General features: G+C 38.8%; 1 protein-coding gene across 3 annotated transcripts in view; it reads right to left on the bottom strand.

Annotated features, from left to right (window-relative positions):
• Window positions 1–26,281, bottom strand: part of serpinh2 (serine (or cysteine) peptidase inhibitor, clade H, member 2) — an 84,178-nt gene that overhangs the window by 27,817 nt on the left and 30,080 nt on the right. Inside the window, exons 2-5 of one of the 3 annotated variants that reach the window (XM_039747181.1) lie at window positions 17,085–17,670; window positions 12,837–12,929; window positions 10,285–10,517; window positions 7,528–7,670 (exon numbers count right to left, since the gene is read on the bottom strand). In XM_039747181.1, coding sequence (XP_039603115.1) covers window positions 7,566–7,670; window positions 10,285–10,517; window positions 12,837–12,929; window positions 17,085–17,652 — 999 coding nt within the window. In that variant the 5' untranslated portion in view covers window positions 17,653–17,670 and the 3' untranslated portion in view covers window positions 7,528–7,565. Of the gene's footprint in view, window positions 1–7,527; window positions 7,671–10,284; window positions 10,518–12,836; window positions 12,930–17,084; window positions 17,671–24,951; window positions 25,033–26,281 lie in introns of those variants that run through there. The other 2 variants (XM_039747180.1, XM_039747179.1) reach the window with 2 other exon arrangements.

Here is a 26,281-nt window from a genome sequence, read left to right as displayed (position 1 = left end):
TCTCATCCAAACATCAGTATCTGAGCTTACAAATGCTCTTTTGTCTGAATGGGCACACATTTTTAAAACACATTCCAAAATCTTGTGGAAATCTTTCCCAGAAGAGTTGTCTTCGTGCAAAGAACAATAGATAAATAGAATAAGTTACCAAGTAATGTGGTACAGAGTATTTAAAGAGCATTTCTGCCTTTGGTGTATTTGTTAGTACATTGTAGAGCTCAACATCATGGATATTCTGAATGTCTAGATGGATGACGCAATAGCCTATGCTGCCATCAGATGTTTTTGTAGGTTCCTAGTAAAGTGACTAAAGCAGGACCTCCTCAGCATGGATCAGCACTTACACTCCTTAACATGTCTGAAGTGGACAATTGCTCTTGTCTCTTACAAATGTTAAACAAATGGGCCTGTAATAACAAGGGTAGAGTCTTCTATTTAATAATATAATGCTAGCTAACCACCATCCACTATGGCAACTGTCTTGTTAGTTCAGGTTCACAGGGGCTAAAGTTCATCTCAACAGCAGTAGCTGAAAAGCAGGAACCAGGTCTTAACAAGTTTAGGCAGAATTTTATTATTCCAAAGGAAAATTGGTTTGCAGCAGAGATGTGGAAAACATACATGAAATTAAATCAAACAACATGACAACCATTGTTAAAATCATTACACACATACAAAGATAAGTTATCTACCAATAAGAATAATGATCTCTAACTGTACACAGTAATAATTCAGAACTCAACAAGACCCCTACAACTATTATAATTCAAAATATTTATAGCACTGGGGATAAAAGAGTTCTTAAATCTGCTGCTCTTCACCCTGGGGAACCTAAATCTGCAGCCTGACAGCAACAAATGAAACGGAAAGCAGTGGATAGCTGCAGTCTGACAGAACTGAGTTGGACTGCTTTCTAACTTGCTTAAGATATAGTGCAATGAAAGAAGACTGTACAGACCGATAATTTTACTACTAATGTCAAGTTTTGTTGTTCTTCGTTTATACTTACCTAACATTTAAAACAGTGTTTCTTAAACCTTTTTTTTGCTTGTGACCCAATCTTGCCCCTTTTAGTGTTTTTGACAACCCAGCCCATGATGACTGTCAAAATCGGGTGGAGGTCCCCCTCAGAGAAACGGCGCTGACAGCGTTCCCGGGTGGGTTCTCCTCAGAGAATCACTGCCTACAGTTATAACAGAGCAATGAGAATTACTTCAGATGCCGGCAGCAACAAAGCAAGAGACACTTTGCAACCTGTACACGACCTGGCTTAAAGAAACTATGATCTAAAAACAAATGTAACAACAGATTGCCATTACAGTTTTGCCTATTTTAAAGCAAATGAGTTTCCTTCGAAACAGCAGGAGATTTGGTCCCTTCTTTCAAATTTGTTCTTTTTTACAATCAAAGGTCAGCCTGTTATCAGTTATTCTCCTTAAACATTTGTGTTTGCAAGGCCCGCTCACACTCAGTCATCAGAGACTTATTAAGAGCAGCCAGTTATTCCAATAATTAAATCTTTAAGATGAAATGAACACTGAAAGAATATGCCCACCTAGACGGTGACCAGGCCAAGATTCAAAAGGATTCTGGAGCTGCTGTAGAAGACCATAGCATTCACCAGTGTGTCAAAAATTGATTTTCTCTCATGAAGTGAAACGTGGCTCAGCTCAGATGGTGGGGCAGTGTTAATTGAGGCAGCACCTCCAAATTACAGCTTTGTTAGTTTGGTTCGTCAAGGCAAAAGAGGCGGCGGTTTAGCAAGTATTTACTCGGGCAAATTAAATGTTAAAAATCCAGGTTTTTGGTATAGTTTCACATCTCTCAAGTATATTGCCGTTGTTACTCAAGGAGTCTCCCAGTCTCTTGTATTGATTTATAGATCTTCTAAACATAATGTGTCTTTAATTGAAGAATTCTCAGACTTAGTGTCAATTATAATAACTAACTATGGCAGGGTTTCAAATTGTAGGTGATTTTAATTTTCATGTGGATAACCAGTGTGACCCGAAAGCAAGAGAATTCCTGAACCTACTGCACTCTTTTGATTTGAGTCAGCATATCAACCAGGCCACACATAAGGGAGGGCACACGCTGGATGTCAGGATATAAAAAGGATTAAAAGTGAAGCAGATCTTTGATAAACAATCAGTTTGATTGTAATGCTTACCTCAATAGTGCTAACAGTAAGGTGAAAATTTTTTATTCGAAGGTGAGAGCTGCAACTGACATAGTGGCCCCTCAAAAGTTAGTTAAGAAATCCTCTAGCACTATTACACCTTTTAAGATTCAAAGAATGTTTCATTTAAAGAAAGAATACTGAGAAGCTCAATGTAAATGGAGAAAAACTAAACTGAAAGTCCATTATGAAATATTGGAAGCATAAATAACTGAATATAACTACGTAGTCCACCTTGAGAGGCAGTCTTATTTCTCTAAAATTATAAATGACAATGCTGATAATCCAAGAGTTTTATGCTCAACCTTTGATCATCTTCTAAACCCAGGTCATTCAATGGAATGCCTCCTAAAAACTACTAGTGAAACTTATGAAGCTTTTGCTCTGTTTTTAAACACAAAATAAATGATATTACAAATATCCATCCAACCATCCATTTTGCAACCCGCTGAATCCGAATACAGGGGTCTGCTGGAGCCAATCCCAGCCAACACAGGGCACAAGGCAGGAACCAATCCTGGGCAGGGTGCCAACCCACCGCAGGACACACACAAACATACCCACACACCAAGGCCAATTTAGAATCGCCAATCCACCAAACCTGCATGTCTTTGGACTGTTGGTGAAAACCGGAGCACCCGGAGGAAACCCACGCAGACACGGGGAGAACATGCAAACTCCTTGCAGGGAGGACCCGGGAAGCGAACCCAGGTCTCCTAACTGCGAGGCAGCAGCACTACCACTGCGCCACCATGCCGCCTGATATTACAAATAATACAGATCTATTCTGGGTCCACTGCTTTTTTTCAATCTACATGATTCCATTAGACCAGATTATCTCAGAGTACAAGGTGAGCCTCAACTATGCAGATGACACACAGCTTTATTTACTGATAGAGCCTGATGACCCTGATGCTCCTGGCTCTCTGATCCAATGTCTTACTTGTATTTCAGATTGGATGAGTAGTAACTTTCTCAAATTAAATAAGGGGACAACAGAAATCTTAGTGACTGGTAAATATGGAAATAACGAGGGCAATAGAAATTAAATTGATCCCTTAGACTTAAAAGTCAAGATGGAGGTAAATATTTTAGGGGTAATTGACTCTGTACTAAACTTTAAATCACATATTATCCAGATTTTGAGGACTGCATTTTTTTCTCCGAAGGAATATATCAAATGTAAGACCTCTTGTAACTTTGCAAGACGCCTAAAAATTAATTCACGCTTTTGTTTTTAGCTGACTAGATTACTGTAATGCACTCCTAACAGGACTAAGAAATTAGTAAATTAGTAAAGAATGCAGCAGCCAGAATCTTAATTAGGAAAAAGTAAATTTAAGCACATCTCCCATTTTTGGCATGGTTACATTGGTTACCTTTGTCATTCAGAGTAGACTTTCAAATACTAGTAATGATTTACAAAGCCTTAAATAATCTTGTTCTGTTCTATATTTTGAAACGCTTGTCCCTCTACACACCAAGTTGTAACATTAGATGTGCAAATGGTGGCCTGCTTATAATTCCAAGAGCCAGACTTAACCGAAGCATTGAGACAGCCTTCTGCTGCTATGCACTTAAAATCTGGAATACTTTACTGACAGAAATTCGCCAGACTAGTACATTTGATCATTTTAAAAAACTGCTAAAACCCATTACTTTAAAATGACGTTTCTAGCTACATTTATACTCTTGATAAACTATAAGGTCACAGAATTATCATATTCTTCAGGGATCCACAATTTGTACTAATCCCCACTATTCTCTGCTGTCTTTTCCAGTTCTTCTGTGGTAGCAATCTGTATCACCACCACCTGATCAAGACACCATGCAGCCTTTGGCATTGATGGATTGAAGGAGGGTGTCTCAGCCGTCTACAAGACCAACATCATCAAATACTATCATGTGAAGCCTGAAAATGAAGAGGACTGATTTAGACACCTTTCATATACTGTAGAATGTGGTGGTCTTTCTGGGATTGGAAACCTTGCAGATTTTCTTTTTTTTCCCCTCCACCTTAACTGGATATTTTTTGTTTTTTCTGTCCTCCCGGCCATCTGACCTTACCTTTTTCTTTATTACTTGTTCTTTAATATTATTTACTAATCTTATTTGTTTTTCATTTCATATAACTTCCTTTTGTCTTCTTGTAAAGCATGTTGAGCTACAAATGTTTGTACAAAAATATGCTATATAAATAAATGTTGTTGTAAATATATGGATTTTCTCCTATCAAATTTTCTTTTATAAATCCCTGACATTTATGTGGGAAGTTGCCTATGCAGGCTTCATAAATAGGGCCCCAGGTGATTTGTTTGCCTTCTTTAGCTTTTACAGCACACATCACTATCTTCCTCACAATTGGTTTAATGTGACCTTAATATTCTCGGTATTAAGTGTATTTTCCTAAATTTCTTTTTCATAATTTGAACACGGAAGGCATGACAGCACAGTGTTTAGTGCTTCTGCCTCACAGCTCAAGTTCCAGGATCCAATGACATGGCTCCAAATTCCTAAGTGGCTTTTTCTGCAGGTACTCCAGTTTTCACAGACATTCCAGACACATATGTGAGGTCAACTGGTCACTCTCACCTGGCTCAATGTGTGGGTGTGCCCTGCAAAAGCATGGCCTCCTATCTGGTGTTGCTGTACTGCTACACTTCTTAAAATGCAAAAGCAGGTTCCTGATTATGAAAGGGAGGTTGCTGGATATCATGGCCGGCCTTTACTCTAGTACTCTACTCTAAAGATTCACGGATCTTGACTTTGCTGACGATGATGTGATCTTTGCGAAGTCAATAGAGGCTCTGATCGGGGCACTCGAGAGAACGAGTGAGGAGACTGAGTGTATAGGCTTGCGAGTGTCCTGGATAAAAACCAAGATCAAGGCCTTGAATGACCTCTTGAGCACAGCCATCAGCAGTGTGTCGAGAGGTTTACTTACCTTGGAAGTGACATTCATGTCTCTGTTGACTCTTCCTATGAAGTCAGTAGACGGATTGGGAGAGCATGTGGGGGTCATGAGGTCACTGGAAAGGGGTGTATGGAGCTCCCGATATCTATGCAAAAGGACGAAGGTCCAAGTCTTTAGAGTCCTGGTGCTTCCTGTCTTGCTATATGGTTGTTAGACATGGACACTATCCAGTGACCTGAGATGAACACTGGACTCCTTTGGTGCTGTGTCTCTCAGGAAAATCCTTGGGTACCATTGGTTTGACTTTGTGTCGAATGAGCGGATGCTCATGGAGTCCCAAATGAGGCACATTACTTGCATTGTGAGGGAGCGTCAGTTACAGCACTACGGCCATGTGGCGCGTTTCCCCGAGGGTGATCCAGCTCGCAAGATCCTCATTGCTGGGGATCCGAGTGGCTGGACCAGGCCAAGGGGTCACCCACGTAACACCTGGCTATGGCAGATAGAGGGTCATTTCCGGAGGGTGGGACTAGACCTCGTATCTGCCTGGGAGGGTTGCAAACCAGGATCCTGAGTTGTTTCGTCGTGTAGTGGGTGCGGCAACACACTGTACCAGTGCATGCACCCCAACTTGACTTGATTATGAAAAGCTGAGATTAAAGTCAGTAGTGAATAACAATATGAAACACCATCTTAGGGATATTCACTTTTAAAGCCTTTCTCGAAGTTTGCTGATTAAATGCTAAAAAATTTCCATACAAAGTCAACTTGCAAGATGCATTTTAGCAAGCAGCCTAATGGCTTTTTAATGACAAGCGTCTCGCTCGTCTCTCTTGCTTCACTTAGGCAGGTTTACATAACTGTGCTTCAGACAATTAAAAGTTCAGAACCTGATGGCTTTTCTGCAAATTTCTGCTTAGAGTTACTCAGCCTCATGTCAACTCTTATGATTCTGGCAGTTTGCAAATGCAATGTACTTTGTTTAATTTTATTTTGTTATTATTTTTCACTCTCTGTTACAAACCATGAAATGTGACAGGCTCAGAGACAGCTTAATAAGAAGACAACTTCTGGAAACTGCTGCTCAATTCAGTACCAGCAGTCTCAGATTCATTGAAAGCTGTGTAACTGAAACATGGCTGGCAGATGGTGCAATGTAGTGGCTAAGAAAAGTGTTATGTTTAAAGTATATGTCAGTTAAACGTCAAGCACCTGCAGAAACATGTATTATTTCTTGCATGGTTACTTTCAGCTTCACACTACTAACTGGAGCACTTGAGATCAATGGTAGTTTCGGAAAATACTGCAGAAAAGGGAAAAGGTGATCTAAAGACATTATAAAAATTACTAAAGTCCTGTTTTTGCTTTGTCATTCTGGAGTATTGGGTGTTGCATGATGTGGTAAAAAGATGAATTTTAATGATTTCAACACAAGGCTACAAAATGTGAAAGTGTGACTAAATACTTTCTGAATCCACTGTATAGTTCAGCTTGAAATTATCAGTGTTAAGGCTGAGTGATCTATATCTTTAGTCAAGAGTGAGGGATTAGACATCTGACTATGTGGAATGGCTGGTGTCTTTAATAATCCTGTGCATGCTATAAATGTCCTGAACAGAAGGCCACATGGTGTCGTTAATGATCTGTGCCACTTGTGATCTGAGGATCTTGAGCTGAGCAGATGCCATATACCAAGACGTTGTGAAGTCAGTAAAAATGGACTCCACTACACACTCACAGAACTTAGAACAGAAAATGACATCTGTGCCTCATTAGATTAGATCCTTCTTATCAATTGCTAAAATGTGTTGTGGTGTTATTTTATTCTAGTGATACGTCAGTTATGAAGATGAGCAAATACTTTAGCCTTCCTGCTGAACCATATTCTTCTAAACTAAGTTTTGGACTCCCCACTTAATATTTTTGCAACTTTCTGTAGATTTGCAAAATGCTTATGCTACCCTCAATATATTATATCGTTAGGATGGTCATGCTGTAGTGGTGCTATCTTGTTAACTTTTCCTGTGCGCACCGCTACTTCATTCTAGCTTTAGATGGCTATCACCATGCGGATTATGCTGATGATGTGTGTTAGTTTTGTGCATGGATGCTACTTTTACATATGACTTCACTGTGCATTACTTAATCAAAACTTGTGCACATCAAGTACTTTATCCATTGATTTAGATAACACATGTCTTTTGTGATTTAGTTAGGAGAAACTAAATCTAAATTACACAATGACCTTAGTTTCTTTCCTTTTTCAACTTCTGTTTTGGGCTTCTGATAATCAGTATCTCAGAATTCGACTTTTTTAATCCCTGACCTCATCTCTGTGCTCTTGTGCATTGCAACCCCTTCGTTAGTGTTTGAAGAAGATAAAATGCACTTCCAGTAAGACTTTAGTGCAAGAACTTTTAAATGGTACACTAACCATGACTTTGGTATTTGTTTCTTTATAGTCAGCTTGTGTTATCCTGCCTCCCAGTGTAAAGACCCCTGCCTGCTCCAGTCACACTTGATTCTGTCTCCTGATTGCACTGCCTCCTTCAATCTCCCGGAGATCACAGCATGTATCTGTATGAACAAGAATAAACTAATGAAAAGCTGCAACAGATTGAAGATGGCAGAAAAAAATGCAACACAAGAAGGGTGACAGAATTTGAAAGACAAAAGCATGAAAATATGTAGCTTCATGCTACGGAGAGGATTCAGAGAACTGGGAAGGTAACCTTGAATTAGTATGATTATCATAAAGGGGTCCATGAAAACTTCAGTTTATGTTTTCTGATTTTACTTTCACATGCTGGATATGCCTATTGTCAAAGTATTTTGGTAGAAAGGCGATGTCACAATAAGAAGACTAACAAACATGTCCTGCTTCATACTGTTTTACTTCATTTACATGAAAACTTCACCCATGACAGTCTCCTTTCAACAGACAGGCAAACAGGGTGTATACTTACCTCAGGAAAAATAGTGTTAGGAATCTGTGATAAAATGGATCATTTCTAACACCTTTCTGTTGTCATAAAGATATCTCAGAAACACAGAAAGCATGTTTTTGGAAAACAATCATGCATACATTTTGCCAGTTTTAAGGTTTTAAGTTTGGCTTCTCCACCTTTAGACCTCATATTCAACCCAATCACAGGCATGGAATTTTTTATTTTTTAATGTATAACTGCCCGGGTTTCTTATATCTATAACATTAGCATTTGTGTAAAAGTGACAATGAAACAACAGATTCAAATTAATTCATTGATATTTAATTTACAAATTCATACAGTGTTTTGTAAATGTATTACTGCAATATGGAAAATTAATTAATCTACTGCTTTGCGATATACAATATCTTTGGTTGTCCCCTCTGGTACGTACATATGGTTAACCATGTGAAAAGCTTGGGCTTTCTAAGTGAAAGTGACTGCCCTTGAGCCTTACTTTTAGTGATGGTAAATGCAAGTCACACTGGGTATTGCAGTCACTTAAAATCAAAGGGCATGCCAGTGGGTATCATAGGAATGCATGGAATAAATACATCATCTTTAGCATTTACCAGTTAAAATTGTGGCCACTTTCAAAAAATATATAAACAACCCCTGATACAGTACCTACATTTTTAATGTGGAAAAATTTTAGTCCGCCTTGTTGGATCTACCAACTTGAATTAAAAAAAAAAAAAATTAGATTAATAAAATGCAACCCAGGAAATCTTCTGATACCACTTTTGGTTGAAATCAGTTAACAAAGAAACAATACCTACAGTTTTCATGTGTCAAAGGGATGGGATCAGGCGAGACAGTATGAAGTTCAGGTATCATGGTAGCTTGCCATGTCTGTGTGGTCCTAGAGAGTAATTGTTCAAAATGTGGTCCAGATCTGTCACAGGGTTTAGGATTGTATAGGGAATAGGCAGACATTCTATTTAATATTACAAGGGGGGCCCAAAAATACCAATTCTTTTTTTTCAGGAGGCTGGAAGGGCATTAGTTCCGATGTTTGCCACTAGGTGCATGTACTAGACTGCCCTCTGCATCATTAGGCCAAGCGGTGTCCTTGAAGTATTCAGGTGATTGTGTGATGCAGTGTGGAGAAAATGACCCGAATTGTGTCGATCAGGTGAGTGGCTTCTGCATCACGACAACGCTCCTACCCCTAAAGCATTGAGTGTGTGGCAGTTTCTTACAAAAACAGGATGACAACGGTTTCCCACACCCCCTACTCCCCAGACCTTACACCCTACAATTGTTTCTTATTTAAAAGAATGAAGAGGGACCTTAAAGGAAAGCATTTTCAGGTTGTAGAGGAAGTCAAGAAGCAAACGACGGACGCACTGAAGGCTATCACTTTGCAAGAGTTTCAGAACAGTTTTGAACAAATGTATTGCGTCTTAGGGAGAGTACTTTGAGGGTGATTACATTTTGGAAATGTTCTGAGAACAAACAATTTTTTTTTTTTATTTCATTATTTTTGGGTTCCACCCCTTGTATATTTGCTTGACTTTTGAGCACAGTTTCCGGTGACAAACAAATGCAAACCATGAATGTGAAAAAATAACATACTTGAAAAATACCAAACCTATCCATTAACAAGTCATTTAAACCCAGAAGCCCAATTAAAAATATAAAGCAATAGAAACATGTACTATAATGAGCATGAAGTGGCAGACAGATGCATGTTCAGCAGAAGAAATACTTTTAGGCAGCAACTAATGCGTGTGGACATGACACATATAGAAGAAACTGAATAGGTGAGTAAACTCTGTTGCCGAAGTGCACACACAAACCAGGCCTGCCCAAATGGCACCCTGCCATATCAGGCATTGTAGACGCCTGGCTGTCATGACCAGGCAGCTCAAACTTTGCGTTGATTGAACTGCTTAACTGGATACGCCACACAATTTGTGAAGTTCTTTAAGCTCATAACTCAAGTCAACAAAGGCTTTGAGATTGTCCATGTAATCTTGTGTGCTAAAGAGATGAGCTCAGGGGTGCAACAAAATTGATTTGCAAGGTCATATCTTTTTAATTTTTTTGTGAGGAAGGACTGTTGGAGCTAAAATCCAAGAAGGTGGCTTATCGTTTAAACATCATTTAAATTGTTGTTACAAATGTTCGCAGGATATATACTGTAATTCTGTATGTGTAAAAATCTTAAGGTTGTAATGAAAAAAAGAGAACAGAAGTACCTGTATATCAAAGGTGCTCCTCAGAGTCAACATGGGTAATGAGATGGACACTGTCTGTTCTTTCAGCTTCCCCAACCATGTGTTGATCTGATTCTGAGTCAGCATGGATTCAAGACGGCTCAGTGGTTGGACGTGTAACGGCATGAGGAAAATGATAGAGGCCCCGTTGTCCACCAGTGGCATCTCTAAGACTTGCACCATCTTTTCTATGTCTTCAAAGTGCCTGTAGATGCCTAGAAGCCAAGCAGACATATTATATGGGTTTAGATAGACAAGAAACCTGGTAGTATTTCAATGAAGACATGTTATATTGAATAGCAACAATGTATCATCAATGCATTGCATCTCCTATGAGGACAAATTGCAGAATTAAACCAAAGTTTGATTTATTATTTTCTACGTTGTAAAGTTGCTCCCAAGCTGTATGCAGGATTGATGCCATACATTCTACAGTACTATTGGAACATAGAAGTTTTAATGAAAAAATTCAGGTGATCGCTTACCCAAGCTTAGACACAGCTGCAAAGAATACACTTAACACATACAAGTATTCAGAATATGCCAGGGCTATAATTAAACTATATAAAAATATTAAAATGATACAAGGAGGTGTAGATTAGACCAGCAGCTCCAAAACATTAAATGTATATTATTAATTAATGTGTAATTTACATAATAAACAAAGTTACTAAAAACTGGGTGTTTAATGGGCAGGATGGTGGCACAGAGCTAAGCCGTAAAGATGTATGGTTCCACCATTCTGTTCTGAATTCCACACCACGAGTCTCCCTGTGCATGCATGCAGTTTTTCCATAGGGAGCTTTAGTTGTTTTCCCACATCTACAACTCATTCACTGGTTAAGAGCCATGTCTTGGATTCAAAATCTCAATCCTGTTTAAATGTGCTTCACATACAAGCACTACTCCAGAATTTTCCAGAAGTAACCATTTAACAATATTCGGGCAAATAAATGTTTGCACTTTGGATGTTGTCAATATTTGACTAGTTCTTAGGCAGGTGACTACACTAAAGAAAGAATACACTTAGCTTCTCTTAAATTTTGGCAGAACACTGACAATAACAGAATTTTTGAAGAAGTGCTACTGGAAAAAGTGTAACAACGTGGGGTTTCTGTAGCTGGTTTGGACCACTTTGAGAAAGCATGAGGTATATTTACTAGGTACAGGCAGAAGCAAGGTCTTCCATCCATAATTAGGCGAGTTCTAATACTCAGTGCAGTTTACCTGGGCTTTATATTTTTCTCGTGGTCTTTGTTTCCAAAATAAAAAAAATGCATTTGCCAAACATGGGCTACAATCTTTTGCTGCCATAAGATAAATGGAAATAGCACATAATAACTGTTGACCATAAACTGACCATCAAACACAAGATACTCCTAGTCCCTTTTAATAGCCTGCATGAGCTGTCTCTTTCCATTTCCTTGTCAGATTACTTACATGGCAGTAATCTTTTCTCTCTGTCAGATGGTTTGTGTGGCTTCAGCAGTATTTATTTATGGTCTCAATTACCCATTTTAAAGAAAATTATGTCTATAGAATAAACCAAACTAAATGAAGCACTGTGGTTGTATCATCATGCTGTGGAGATGCTTCTCTGCAGCAGGCCCTGGAAGGATTCTGAGGGTAGAGGGTAACAAACTCAGCAAAATACAGAGATGTCCTAAAGGAAAACCTGATGCAGGCTGTAAGAAAAAGCCTTGGAAGATTTGTTTACCAGCAAGACAACAATCCCAAGAATAAAGAAAAAGCTATATGGCTTCAAAATGACAACATTAACCCTTGTGTATGTGGGACTTTGAAAAACACACTATTACATACCATGTGCTTTTAGAGACCCGGCAGAAATATAGATAAATAAAAATCAAACCATAAATAACCGTAACTGTCCAAACTTTTATTGAAACCTCTTCCCAGAAAACTTCACTGCTTTTTAAATGTAATTTATAATACTCCATTACTTTTAAAATTTAATATTTAAATATAGCTACACAATCATAGTATCATGCAGCGAAAGTGTGACAGAGTTTGAAGCAATGGCCTTATCACTTACGTCTGAACACCCAAACCACTTTTTTCTAGTAGCCTTTATTGCCTTCTGCATGTAATGGATAATAAATGTTACTAACATGCATGCTAACTCAACTATACAGGTATGTGCCTGTGCAACAGTGGAAAAAGGCTGCTAGTTTCCATTTCAAACAAGCAGGCGTGACTTGAACCAAGCCTGGAAATGTCCTTGATTCTGAAGGATGCGTTAAGAACGGTATTTCCATATGCTGCCACTAATGATGATTTAATGCAGGTATCTCAGTTTATGTAGGAAGGAACAAGGAGCCCTGCTGGTGGTTTTTGTTGGGGTGCCTTTAATGATTCTAATAAATCAGTGGTGGCAGAGAACAATGCCCATTTGTTGATGATTAATGTAAAGAGGTACAAGAAGAAGAACAATGTAAAGAAAGCAAACAATGCTGCTAGACAGGGTTGGAGGAGAAGGTTGAATCTGTAGCCACTAAGTGCCAGGCCCTGCTCACCTGCCCGGTGCATCATGCGCACTTTCGTGTAGTGGCTGCCCAGAAACGTCCTAGTGTCTAATCCATCTCTCTCAAACTCCCTGTCCCAAAGACCTGAGGAGGACAAACACACATAAAAAGGGGTTAATAAAACAGTTCTTTTATGTACATTTGGTTGTTCTAATATATTCAGTCATGCACATTATAAAAGCATTCCAAGCATTATTTTACAATTAGTTAACAAGTGGGCCTCAATTTATTAATATCTTTCCCTGTAAACATTCATATAAGATGTTTTATATGCATTAGACTGTTGACGTGCTCAGCATAAGAGGTAATACAAAACAAAACTTTTTTTACATTGTATGACACAAATAAACACCAACCCTTCATTATATGCAGAGCAGTGGTATACAGTATATTTATTTATTTATTAATTAATTCAGCCATTTTTGCAAACCCATGAATTGCTCTTTTTTATTTGAATGTTCAATGTTTATTTTAATATGTTTATGTATACTGTTTTCAAAAGATCCATCCATCCATTTTCCAACCCGCTGTATCAAAACACCAGATCACGGGGGTCTGCTGGAGCCAATCCCAGGGCAGGAGTCTTGCACAAGGCAAGGCAACCAATCCCGGGCAGGGTGCCAACCCACCGCAGGACACACACAAACACACCCACACACCAAGCACACACTAGGGCCAATTTAGAATGGCCAATCCACCTAACCTGCATGTCTTTGGACTGTGGGAGGAAACCGGAGCGCCCAGAGGAAACCCACGCAGACACAGGGTGATCATGCAAACTCCACGCAGGGAGGACCTGGGAAGCGAACCCGGGTCACCTAACTGCGAGGCAGCAGCGCTACCACTGTGCCTCCGTGCCGCCCGTTTTCAAAAGATTGTAATACTTATTCAATTAACATTTAATGACATTTGTAACATGTCATTTACTACCTCAGTAATAGCATTTATTTTCATTAATGTAAAACAATTGCTGTTTAGATTTAAACTGCTTTTTTTGTTTACAGAACTTTACTTTTACCCTTTACAAAAGACAGCATTAGGTTTCAACTATTTTAATTCATAGAGAATTGCAATTTATTTTAGTCAGTTGCAATACGTGCTGTATTGGGCACTGAAACATTGTACTGAATACTTTCGATACACTTCTTATATGTCTCAGCTGTTCACGAGATCAGCACGAAAACTTAAGAGAACTGATTTAGGAAAAATTATGTTAGCTAGAATGCCCATAGGGGGCTGGGAGGTCTTTTGGCCTTGAAACCCCTGAAGGTTTTGTTTTTATTTCTCCAGCCTAACTTAAGTTTTTTTTTTGTTTTGTTTTTTCTGTCCTCTCAGCCATCTGACCTTACCTTGTTACCATTGCATAATCTTCTATACATTATATAAATACACATACATACATACATAAATACACACACACACACACCGTGGATTCAGAAAGTATTCAGACCCCTTTACTTTCTACACACTTCACTGTGTTGTAGATTTTATTTAAAAAAAGATAAATTTGCCTTTGTTGCTCATCAATCTACATTCAGCCTATAATGACAAAGTGAAAAATTGTTTTCAGAAAAGTTTATTCAAATTTTTTCAGAATCAAAAATTAAAATCTTTCATTTATTGAAGTAATCAGAAACATAATTTAATACTTTGTAGAAGCCCCATAGGCAGCAATTACAGTTTTAAGACTTCTTGGATACCTAGATTTGGGTAGTTTATCCCATTCTTCGCAGATCCTCTCAAACTCTGTTAAATTGGATGTGAAGTGTCTATAAACTGCCATCTTCAGGTCTTTTTACATATGCTCTAGGAGGATTAAGTCTGGGCTATGGCTGGGCCACTCAAGGCAGTAAAAGACTTGAAACAAAGCTATGCCAGCTTTGCCTTGGCTGTTTGTTGAATATTATGTTGAAAGTTGAACCACCACCCCAGTCTGTGGTTGCATGCACTCTGTTTTATACAATGACTTCTTTGTATTTGCTGCACTTGTCCTTCCCTCAATTGTGAATTGCCTCCCTATCCATGCCACTGAGGAGAATCCCCTTAGCATGATGCTGCCACCACAATGCTTGTATAAGGCTGATGATGCTCAATGCCTAGTCTTTGTCGAACATAGTGCTTAAGTTCAAAAAGTTCTATTTTTGTTTCACCTGAGCAGAGAATTTTTTCTTAATGCTCTCAGAATCCCTTAAATACATTTCATTCAAGACTGGCTTTCGTCAAGCCACTCTACCACAAAAACCTGAGTGATGGAGTGCTGCTGGGATGGTTGTGCTTCAGACTGGTTCTTCTATCTCAGCAGAGTACTTCTGAAGCTCTGTTAGAGTCACCACTCGATTCTTGTTCAACCAAACTGACCAATATATTTCTTGCTCAGTAACTCAGTTTGGCCAGACAGCCAACTGTAGGAAGAGTCCTGGTGGTTTCAAACTTCTTCCCTTTCACAATTATTGTGATCATAATACTTGTAGGAATACTTAAAGCTTTGGAAATGATTTTATGCTTCACCACAATTTGATCAGAGAAGTCTACAGAGAGTTCCTTGGACTTCATGGTTTGTTTTAACTTTGACATGCAGAGTGAATTGCGGGTACTTCTACACACACGTGTGGCTTTCTGAACAATGTCCAATCAACTCCATTGGTGGACTCAAATCACGTTCTAGAAACATCTCAAGGGTAATTAAGCAAACAGGTTGAACCTGATCACAACTTGGAGTGCCACAGCAAAGGGTCTGGATAATCATACTAGTGCTGGGCGGTATGACCAAAATTCTATATCACTGTATTTTTCAAAATTTTACCGGTTTCATGGTATTCAACTGTATTTTTTTTCCATGCATGAGTGGATGTTGACTGCAGTAGACTGGCTAAAAATAACCTATTCCACTGTGATGAGAATCATACATTGTGAAAAAAAACATTTTAATGTGCACACAAGTATTAATACAGGTTTGCATGACCCCATAACGTGATAGTTTTCAAGGGTGTGGCACTAATGAAGAGAAGGAATCACATTGCATGACAGTTGCAGTCAAAATATAGAACCTTTTTATTGAACAAATTTTGCAAACAACTTAAACTATAATTTTGACAACATATTTTCAACCATCCAAAGAGGTATTTAGACTTGGTAAAATATCCTGAGGTGCGTGTCAAAAGTTGTATTTAACTGAACATGTCTTAGAAAAGGAACAAATAGTAAATTTTTTTTATAAACCAACTACACTTTCTGTTAATGTTAACAATCTCCATCCACTGACATGTTAGCTAAATAGATTGTAATGGCATTGGTTATCTCGCCGCTTGCTTTTTTTTGTCATAGGCAGTACCTCTAGCAAACGTGTCTACAAGTGACATCTGACTCGAGTGTCCTCTAGCTTTTTCAGTTTTACCCGAGGACGTGGGGGGTGCCAATCTTAGTTCTATACATTCATGGTACACCAAATCAAAGTATCTCCAGAAAACAGACGCGGATCCTTTTTTCGGCAAAAGTTCTTCTGTATCATCATGTTCAACTTTATCGTCTGCTACAGCTTCAGTTTCTTAATGTTCTCTGTCCATTTTCACCGCTCAATACCTCGACTAACGCATGTACTCCGCTGCATGCGTGTTTAGCAGTGTAGCAGTGAAAAAGGTCCCCACCTTAAACAGTTTCCCACTGTGCCACGTTCCGAATGTTGTTTAGGCTATTTAAACCGGTATAGTGGTATAAGAAAAATCCATATTATAACAAAAATAAAAAACAGTTTTTGGTATGAATCGGTATACCACCCAGCACTAATTCATACATAAACTAATAATTTCAGTTTTTGATTTTTAATAAGTCTGCAAAACCACTGAGGAAAAAAACAATGTTTTCACTTTCTACATCTATATATATCTATATCTATCGAGGTATATCACACACATATATAGTACATACATACATATATGAGTATACATATAACCTCCTTCATACAATTCTGTATCATGGGGGTCCTGAATCTCATTCAGGAAATAATGCACATTCCCCTACAGAGCCAACTACCCTAACTCACATGTCTTTGGGGATGTAAGAGGAAACTCAGAGTAGTCAGAGAAAAACCCTCACAGACATGGAGAGAAGGTGTAAACTCCACACAGACAATGACTGGGCTCAGGAACTGAACCCAAAATGCTAAATTCATGAAGCAATAGCACTATGCCCTGTGCCACGCAATTGTTCACTCAGCCAAAATTCATTTTTTTCTGAACCCACCTTTGAAGTGCATTGCATCTGCCAGCACAGCTCCACCTCCAGTCACATCTCCAGCCATACTGGACACCTTCGTGTCTGTGCTCTTCTCGGCCCACTTGTTGATGGTTTGCAGCACCTGTCCCTTGTCTGTGAAGTCCATGCTGTGGTGAACTTGCAGGCCACTACCTTGCAGAAAGCGGTGTGCTGCCCTGCTGGCAATGAAGAGGGCACTACCACTGTGAAGAAAGTAGCTGCTGTTCTGCAACCTGTGAAATGATCTCCGGAGCTCCACCATTAACTCATGGGCCTTGTCCACTTTCATCTCACTTGTTCTAAGCAGCTTGTGGATTTGTTGCTGTGTGGTGCCTTTGGCCCCGGTGGACAGAGAGCCGAGAGATAAAGTTACAAGTAAAGGACTGAACAAGACGTTCTGCTGGTCAGAGGATGAGCTGTTCTTCCTGATGGAGTGGTACAGCCTGAGGCCAACATTCCAGGTGTTATCTGCAGCCATGGCCCTGGAGTCTTGGTTTGACTCTGATTGAACGGAGAACAGTGTATTGAGAAGGACAAAAGCAAGGAATAGCAGCATGGTAGATTTACAGTGTCACTGTAAAAACAAAAAAATACATACAATTAAACTCTTCAAGTTGCCAATAAGACCTATCATCCCCTAATGAGTAACACCAATTTGTTTTGGATTGCAGGGTCACCATCATCAGCTCAACTGCTGCTCAACTCTGCTGTGGTACATCTTTTACAATTGACTGACTTTCAATATGGACACAAGAAGGAATCACCACCTCATCACTAACAGAGAGCCAGTGCTTACATTAAAGCTGCCTGTGTGCTGCATTATTAACTTAATGACAGATCATTTCAAAGCCCAATTATTTTGATTGAACTCTGATACCACAGTCGGTTAAGGGCATTTTGGTTAATGAATGAAGACATTAATTAACTGGTTCATTCATTTATTAATTAACCAAACGCTTTCAAGCTGGTGCAGCAGGGTGGCACAATGCAGATTGCTGCCACCTCATGGGTCTAACATCGCGGGTTTGAGTCTGGCCCAATCCCAGTGTCCTCATTTCTGTGTGGATTTCATCTCACATTCCCAGAGACATGTATGTAACACACATTTTGTGTGAGTGGGCCCGGATATACACCGATGGCTGACTCCTGCCTTATGGCTCATACTGCTTGGATAGTCTCTAGCCCCGTACAACCCCAAATGAGATTGTGACTGCCATGTTACCTTTGAGCTGCCTAAACCTGCACTACTTTGGAGTCTAAGTTGCTCAACTCAGTGTGTGGATGGCTACAGTGGTGGCACATCTTTATTTCAAGTAATTCTTGACCTTAACTGAACTCCTACCTTAATGAAATATTTCATTATTTGCCAGTCTCAACCATTACTGTGACAGTACAGAAATATACAACAGGACAGTTTTACTTTTAAAGAAATTTTACAAGTATGACTAAACCCTACTGATCTCCCTTTTAAAAAGAAATTAAACCGACATATCCTAAAAAGTCTTGCATAGTTAAATCAGTTGTTTGCTAAAGATCGAAGGAGCAGAAATGACAATGAAGTAGCTCCTCCTGTCACTGGAACCTGCGTCTACGCCTTGTTAACGGATGCTATTTGAAAAAAAGAAGAAGAAGAAAAAAAAAAAAACTAATCTGGTTTGAATTAACTGCCTTGCTTTGCTAACTTTGCAGTCGGAAAGTAAATTCACTTTTTTATATAAAACTTGAACTCGAAATTGTACTCTGGAAATGACTATTGACAGAGAGCAGTGCTAAATGTAAAGAAGCAGACCTTTAGATCCTGTGGACTCGGTAGTAGGTAACTACCTAAATAAAACTATTGAAAAATAGTTGAAGATTCAATCAGATTATTTAAAATTTCCTACAAAATGTAAATATTATTGCGTGATTCTGTAATGAAAGCCAAATGCAGTAAATAAGACTATTGTTAACTAAGATGGGAATTCCAAATAAAAAGCAGCTCATAGCTAGAACGAACACCTGCCACAACTTCAGCCTGAGCAGAGCAGCTCTGCCTTACAACTCAAGGCCTCTGAAGTCTCAGTGAGTCCTTTCATATTGGCACTCCGGCTCAGAGTGCAAGTTAAGATCATCAAGGGCCAATTTTTTTTTTTTTTTTTTTTTAAAAACTCTACATGCTCGATTAATCATCCTAAAGTGCAAATGTAGCTTTTTAGAAAATGTTCAAGAAATTTTATAACAAATGACAACAACCCCATCAAACACACAAAAGAATTGCAAAAAGTAAGAAAAAACTTCTTATAGTCACAGTAGGCACCTTTAGATGCACCTCAGTAATTCGGCTGTTCACAGAAACCTGGTTGCTAAAATGTTATATTAACCTCTGATTAAAGAAATTGGGTTATTAGCCACTGAGAAACCAGGTTAACAGAGTTAGATTTTACCGTAAATAACCCAATTATGTGGCCATGTAAACCCTTAACTAGTTTACTGCTATTGATTTTGTAGTCTGCGCACATCCGTTGCGCTCGGTTAGCCTGCACATGTATTTGCTTCACACACGCTTTGTTCACTAGTGTGGAGCTGATGGTCAATGATATTGTCCATTGTGCAGATTAAAATGGCTGAAAGAAACTGATGGCCGAGCTCACCGGCTATTCGCGAGAGAGCTCTTTGTGGAAAGGGTTAAACACGGGAGTCGGAACAGTCTGCGGGAATTGGAAGGGTCAACAAGTAACGAACGAAAATGAACAGAGAAAAAGTACGCAAGTCACAATAATAACATGGTGAGCTCTGAGGCCAAATGAAACAAAAGAGCAGCTGTCAGGGTGTTCACTGAGGCCCTAACAATGGAGAACATGCAAACAGTTATAGCTTGTTTCTTTTCTTACTGTAACACTGCTTAAAGACTTTCACCTGGACAAGGCTGGCATCACTGTGAGAATTATGATTTTTTGATTTCTCCAGAGCATTCAATACCATCCAGTCATCCCTGTTAAAGGGTAAACTTGGAGATATGCTGGTGGATAAGCCTAAAGTGTCCTGGGTAATGGACTTTCTATAAGGCAGACCGCAGTTTGTGAGACTCAATCTTAGACTGTGTTTCTGATAGGGGTGAGAGCAACACTGTCACCTTTTCTCTTCACTCTGCACACTTCAGACTATAAATATAACACCAGACTATGTCACTTGCAGAAATTCTCAGATGATTCTGCACTTATAGGATGTACTGTTGAAGGGGATGAGACAGAATATAGGAGTCACTTGGAGAACTTTGCTTCTTGGTGCAAAGAGAATTGTCTGCAACTTAACATCAGCACAATTAAGGAACCGATTATTGACTTATGCTGCACCAAAGAGCCTTTAATGTCCAATCACTATTCAAAGAGTGGATGTAGAGGTGGCCCACTACTACAAGTGCTTGGGGGTCCATATCAATGACAAGTTGGACATGTCCGGTAACACAGAAGAGCTAAATAATAAACAGCAGCACAGGCTTTTTCCTTAGGAGACTGCGTTCCTTTAATGTGAGAAATGACTCGCTGTTAGTATAAAGGAGCCCCAGTAGTGTTTCTTGACATAGTCCTGCTGAATAATTCATTGGCACATTAACACTCAGTGTTAGTGTGTCACAGAGATGATGTGCAGAATTGTTTATAACAGCCATCAATTTTGTCTTTATTCTCTCCTCCACTACCACCAGCAGGTTGAGAAGTGTGTTCCGTAACTGGGCCTACTTTCTTATTCAGCTTGTTGATTCAGTGGGCTCATATTAGCCATGCACTCCGCAGCATAGAACAATCACAGTGGTCATCACAGAGTTGTAGAGCATGTACAGGCTGTCACTATCCACACTAATGAAATATTAAACAAATAGTCCACTCAAATCTGGTAATTGTTTTTTTATCTGTTACTCAACCATTTTTTTCTGCACTGATAGGCGGGAAAAACTTTTAATTTTGTGCTTTCATACCAAAGAGAAATCAAACAATTGCTTATACAATGAGCTTAAATGAAGACCCAGCTTTAACAGTAAATACCAAAATGTCCATAAAAAATCTCAAAATACATGTGATGCATTGAGAAGGGAGATGAGACAGGTGGTGAACTTTGAGAATTGTCTACAACTCAACATCAGCAAAATTAAGGAACTGCTTGTTGTTTTTCATCCATACCCAGTCATTATTCAGGGAGTAAATGTGGTGCAGTGTTACATATAGTTGGGGTTCCACATCGCTAACAGGTTGGACTGGTCTTGTAATGCAGAAGAAACTATATAAGAAGGGGCACAGCAGACTCTTTTTTTCTTAGGGAACTGTGTTCCTTTAATGGTGGTAATTTTCTACATCTCTGTGATGGCCAGTGTGGTGTGCTGGGCCAGTAACATCACTCCAAGAGAGGCCCAGCTCACCATGCATAGGAAATCGCACTGGACATCAAATCAGAATGCTGATTAAGAAGGCACGCTCAGTTATGGGATGTCCACTCAACCTGGTTGAGGTGGCAAAACAGAGAGAATGAAGACATAACTGATAGCCACTATAAACAATGCTACACATCCTCACTGTGACACACCAGTGTTGAGGACTTTCAGCCAGCAAATCATTTAGCAGAAGTGTGTCAAGAAACACAACTAGGGCTCCTATATACTAATAGCACAATGACTTTATAGTGCCTCACTGGGTTCATTTTCTTTGCTCATAAATTTTCTACAATTTTGAAAGTCTTCTGTGTGTGCTTGAGGTAAATTTCTTCCGTGTAACAAATTAAGTGGCTACTATTTATTTACCGAATTGAAATACCAGGTATGTTCAACACATGCATGTTGGCTACAATAAACAATTTTAGGAAAATTGTTCTCGAGCTGAACAGAAAAATGCATTCAGATGGTATGAAGCTTATAAAATCAAGATCTGCCTCTTCCCTTTTTCATTGGTCATTAAGCTGCGATGCTGTCTTTCCAGGTTTTTCCTATGACAGTTAATGAAATTACAGTGGTGAATGGTTCTGTTTGCTGAAGCATCTCTGAATATGCACAAATCAATCATTCATTTAGTCACGGCAGTCTGTAGTTTATCCTTGCAGTATTGTGTGCAAAGGAGCAACAAACCCTGGATGGGATGCCAGTCTACAGCAGGGCACCACTACTCATGCCAGCCCGAATAAATGAAACTAGTTGGCTTTACGACATGGGAGAAAATCTAAAGTGCCCAGAGAAAGACCCAATGAGGCTTCGGTCTCTCCGGCTGTGAGATGAAAGTATTCTTAATTCCTTATTTATTTAATTGTTGCTTGTTATTCTTGTCCTGCATTCTGAATTACCATACACATTCATGAGTAAGAGAAACTTTGAAAAGCATGAGCTTATACGAAGTCTTAAGATTTTGTGGCGTTACAATTCTCCTGTAGTCACACTGAAGTTTCATTCACTTCAGGCCCTGCTTCAGCTTTGTGTTGTTATCCAAGATCACATCTGCTTGAACTTCTTCTGGAATCATCCATTTGCAGACAAAACGCTGCATTCTCAGCTAACTGCCACAGCACATTAATAAATAATGCATCAGGCTAATTAAATCATTTACATCTAGGCTATTTAGAGACTTGTTTAAATATCAATACACTAAAGGATTCATGTTTTTAAAGCAGCCTCTATGCCTCCCTACACAATTTCTCATTACCACAGGCCACTCTTACCAAATATACACAACTTATCTATTATTCATTAATTCTTATCTCTCTTAATTGCGATCCTGGGCATTCACTGCTTTTCTTCCCGACTATCCTAAATAAAAACATTGACAAGATCATAGGAGGCAAGGCACTTAAGGTCGCTAATCTGTAGTGAGCTGAACATTCAGCAGCTGAAACATGGTGCTAGGAATGACCACAGTAAGAAGGGAAAGTCCTGGCTTTATCCAGAACTGCTCAGGATTGATTGCCTAAGACATGTTAACCATGTAGTAAAGAAGGACAATGAAAGCTGGGATAAAGCAGCTGGCTATAAAGATTACATCAAGAGAATAAAACAAACCGATATTTGGTTCAATTCAGCCGATTCTTATTAAACAAACTTGTGCTGGAGAGCATAGTGACATGTACAATAATTAACACTAGAACCCATGAACCCTAAAAAAAAAAGTCGTAATCCCAGGCCATCTTAAATCCATTCGCTGTTTTGCAAATGTGTTGATCAGCCTGCTATGCCATACCCCCCATCCCCCAACACAGCTGAACTACTCCCAGCTAAAGGTTCTTTATCTGGGTGTGAGGTGCCCAAGGTTGTATGGGATAAATAATATATCATTATTTGGAATACATGCATTTCACGTGTGTTCTGTGTCTACAACAATCTGGGTAAATGTTGGAGGACAGGAAATGCGAGGCAACAAATGTTGAACATATAACTAAAATGGAAACTTTTTGCATGTTATGGAACTAATGACAAAATGTTGACATGACGCGCATAATGTCTGAAGACTGAAGTCCATATATCAAACAAACACATTCACAAAAGGTACAAGTACAACAAAACAAGTGCACTTTTATTCAAGAATGTAACCGAAGAAAAAGAAATCGGGTTAGTGGACAAGGCTGAGATGTCCACTTGGCTGGTGCAGAGGTAAGGACTGCTGTCTCATAATCAATAGGTTGCAGGTTTGATTCCATCCTTCCTGCATTTACCATTTTGAACAGTGAGTTGCTCTTATTGTTACTATTATAGAATAAAAACATACATTAGATTTGAGACAGTAACAGCCGGTATAAATTTATGGTACTTGTAAAGGTTACCGCTTTTCTTTTTTTTTTTATTATTCAGTTTTATTATCTCAGTCACGTTCCCTCCGATCTGAAAATGTTAGTTTTGAGGAACCTCATACCCAGATAAAGTGCCTTTAGGTGGGAGAACTTCAGCTATGTTGGTGGGAGATTGGACAGCAGGTTGCTTGCTGTTTGTGCTGATCGACACATTTGCAAAACAAAAAGGAGGTGAGAAGGAATTTCAGGTGGCTCGGGAGAATAAGAATAGCAACATAAACACTAAATATAAGTTAGAAGCATGTAAACATCATGGAATACAGATGAAGGGACTGTATAGAGTGCTAGTTAATTCACATCGGGAGTAGTTGTCACCACCTCACTACAAAAAGATATAGCAGCATTTGAAGTCATGGAGAAAAGAGAGCATCCTAGAAACATACTACTAGGACAGGTCAAGGGGACTATGGCATGTGCCCTCACAGGTAGATGCAAGTTACTATGAGCAAAGCTGACTGGGAGGTCAATGGCAGAATCCCACAATGAAGTCAGGCAGACGTCAAAACCAAAGACAAAATTGAACCGAGCTCCAAGTGAAGGGATACAAAAGAATAGCCAGGAGAATGAAGTCAGTGTCAAGATACCAAAAATAACCTCTCTACTTGTATTTGAAGCTAAGCTACTGAGAGCCACAAGGAATAATTCTGTTTATCCTCTGAGGGATAACGCCCTCAAGTGTGCCGAATTTATACGTTATCACCGTTACATCACTAATTTCACCAGAAGTGTCAAGTAATGTCTAGATGATGTTGCATAAACACAAAGTAATAAACCGTTAAAAAAACATGAGGGTTAATTAAAAAGTAATGAGACTGATTTTTTTATTCTGAACTGGAAAGTTCCACAGGCTCGTAACATTTTGATTTTTTGAAGTAGCATCCTTAACAATAAATATATTCTTTATAACATTTTACACAAAAAAAGACAAGTAACAGACATTTTTTTTACAGCAGTGCCATTTTTCAGCTCATTATCTGAAAAAAACTTCTTTCCATGTAGTTTCTCAGTTTTTGTTTCATTACCGCTCTTACCAAACTTAATGGAAAATTCAATCACACACCTATGCTGTACCCCAAAAGGAACATCATCTTCATCCGCCATGAGGACACATACAAGGTGTTTCCACTTGCTGTGACAGAACGCTAAAGAATATGGTAGTCCAACTGTAGGTTCACACATGTTAATGTATGCCGTTCACAAACACCTGCATAGCATTGCCATATCTAAATCCATGAAACAGAAACAGTGATGGTCTCATTACTTTTCAATCAGACCCTTGTATAAACAATGTTAAAATTAACATGCAGCACTTAAATAAAATCACGTATTTAGATTCCCCATAAGAAAATAAGTACAATAGATATATACAAACAATGTAAAAATAATAAAATAAATAAATAGTCTTAAACAAAGCAGATGGGCGGTGTATACAATCAGGTCTTCAAAAGCATAGGTTTCAGGAGAACTCCTTTATTTCCTGGTCTGAATTACATTTGTTGTTGTTGGTGGGGGGTTACCTCAATGTAAAAACTAATGGGGAGATTTAGCATAGATTTTATAAAGAATCATGGACTACCTTATAGTGCATGCACTAAATTATTCATTGACATTTTCTATTCTGTGACTGAAAAATACTGATTAAAATTCAAACATTATTATATCTGTGTCACATGAGCTAGGAAATATTAGGATTATTCAGGAAGGTTTTATTTACATAAACTCTTTATAGCTGCTTTTGTAACAACACACCATTCAATGCAGCTCTGTCATAAATCACTTTCAGTGCATTTACATACACACACATAACTGAAAAAGGTGCATAACCCTGTTAAGTCTTGTAAAACTCCACGTATAAATGCAGAAGTATTCTTCTGGAGTTCTCCTTTGTCAAAATGCTACAACGTCATTAAACCTTGCAAAAAAATAGTTAAACGTTATCTTTGGCCAGCATGATTCTGAAAATAAATATGAATCCTTTGATAATTTTCTTGCGTTTCAGAAACACATTTAGTTCTTCATGTGCTGTGAAGTAATTAACATTACATCTCCATTTTACTTCTCCTACCCATTACATAACCCAGTCACACTATTTCAATGTATCCATAGCATATAGCTGAATTAACACTAAACAAACACTTTATTGATATATTTCTGCTACCAGACTGCACGTTGCACACTCTTTTCTGTCTTGCTGTGCAACACAGCCCTGCAAAGGAGCAGCATATCTGTACGTGTGCTTCTTGATTTACAAACAGTGCTGCTGGAATAATAATATAAGTGTTGCCTTAGGTGACTTTTTATTTTAAAATAAAGTAATCAGACTATACAACACAAGTTTCTTTTAATGCGTTGCTGCTTCTGAAATTGTGCTGTGTGTTCAGCTTATCAAC

This window comes from Polypterus senegalus, chromosome 3, assembly GCF_016835505.1.
Source record: "Polypterus senegalus isolate Bchr_013 chromosome 3, ASM1683550v1, whole genome shotgun sequence".
NCBI classification, from domain to species: Eukaryota; Metazoa; Chordata; class Cladistia; order Polypteriformes; family Polypteridae; genus Polypterus; species Polypterus senegalus.
Note: the sequence above shows the minus strand (reverse complement) of the source record. Positions and strands in the feature narration are given on the sequence as shown.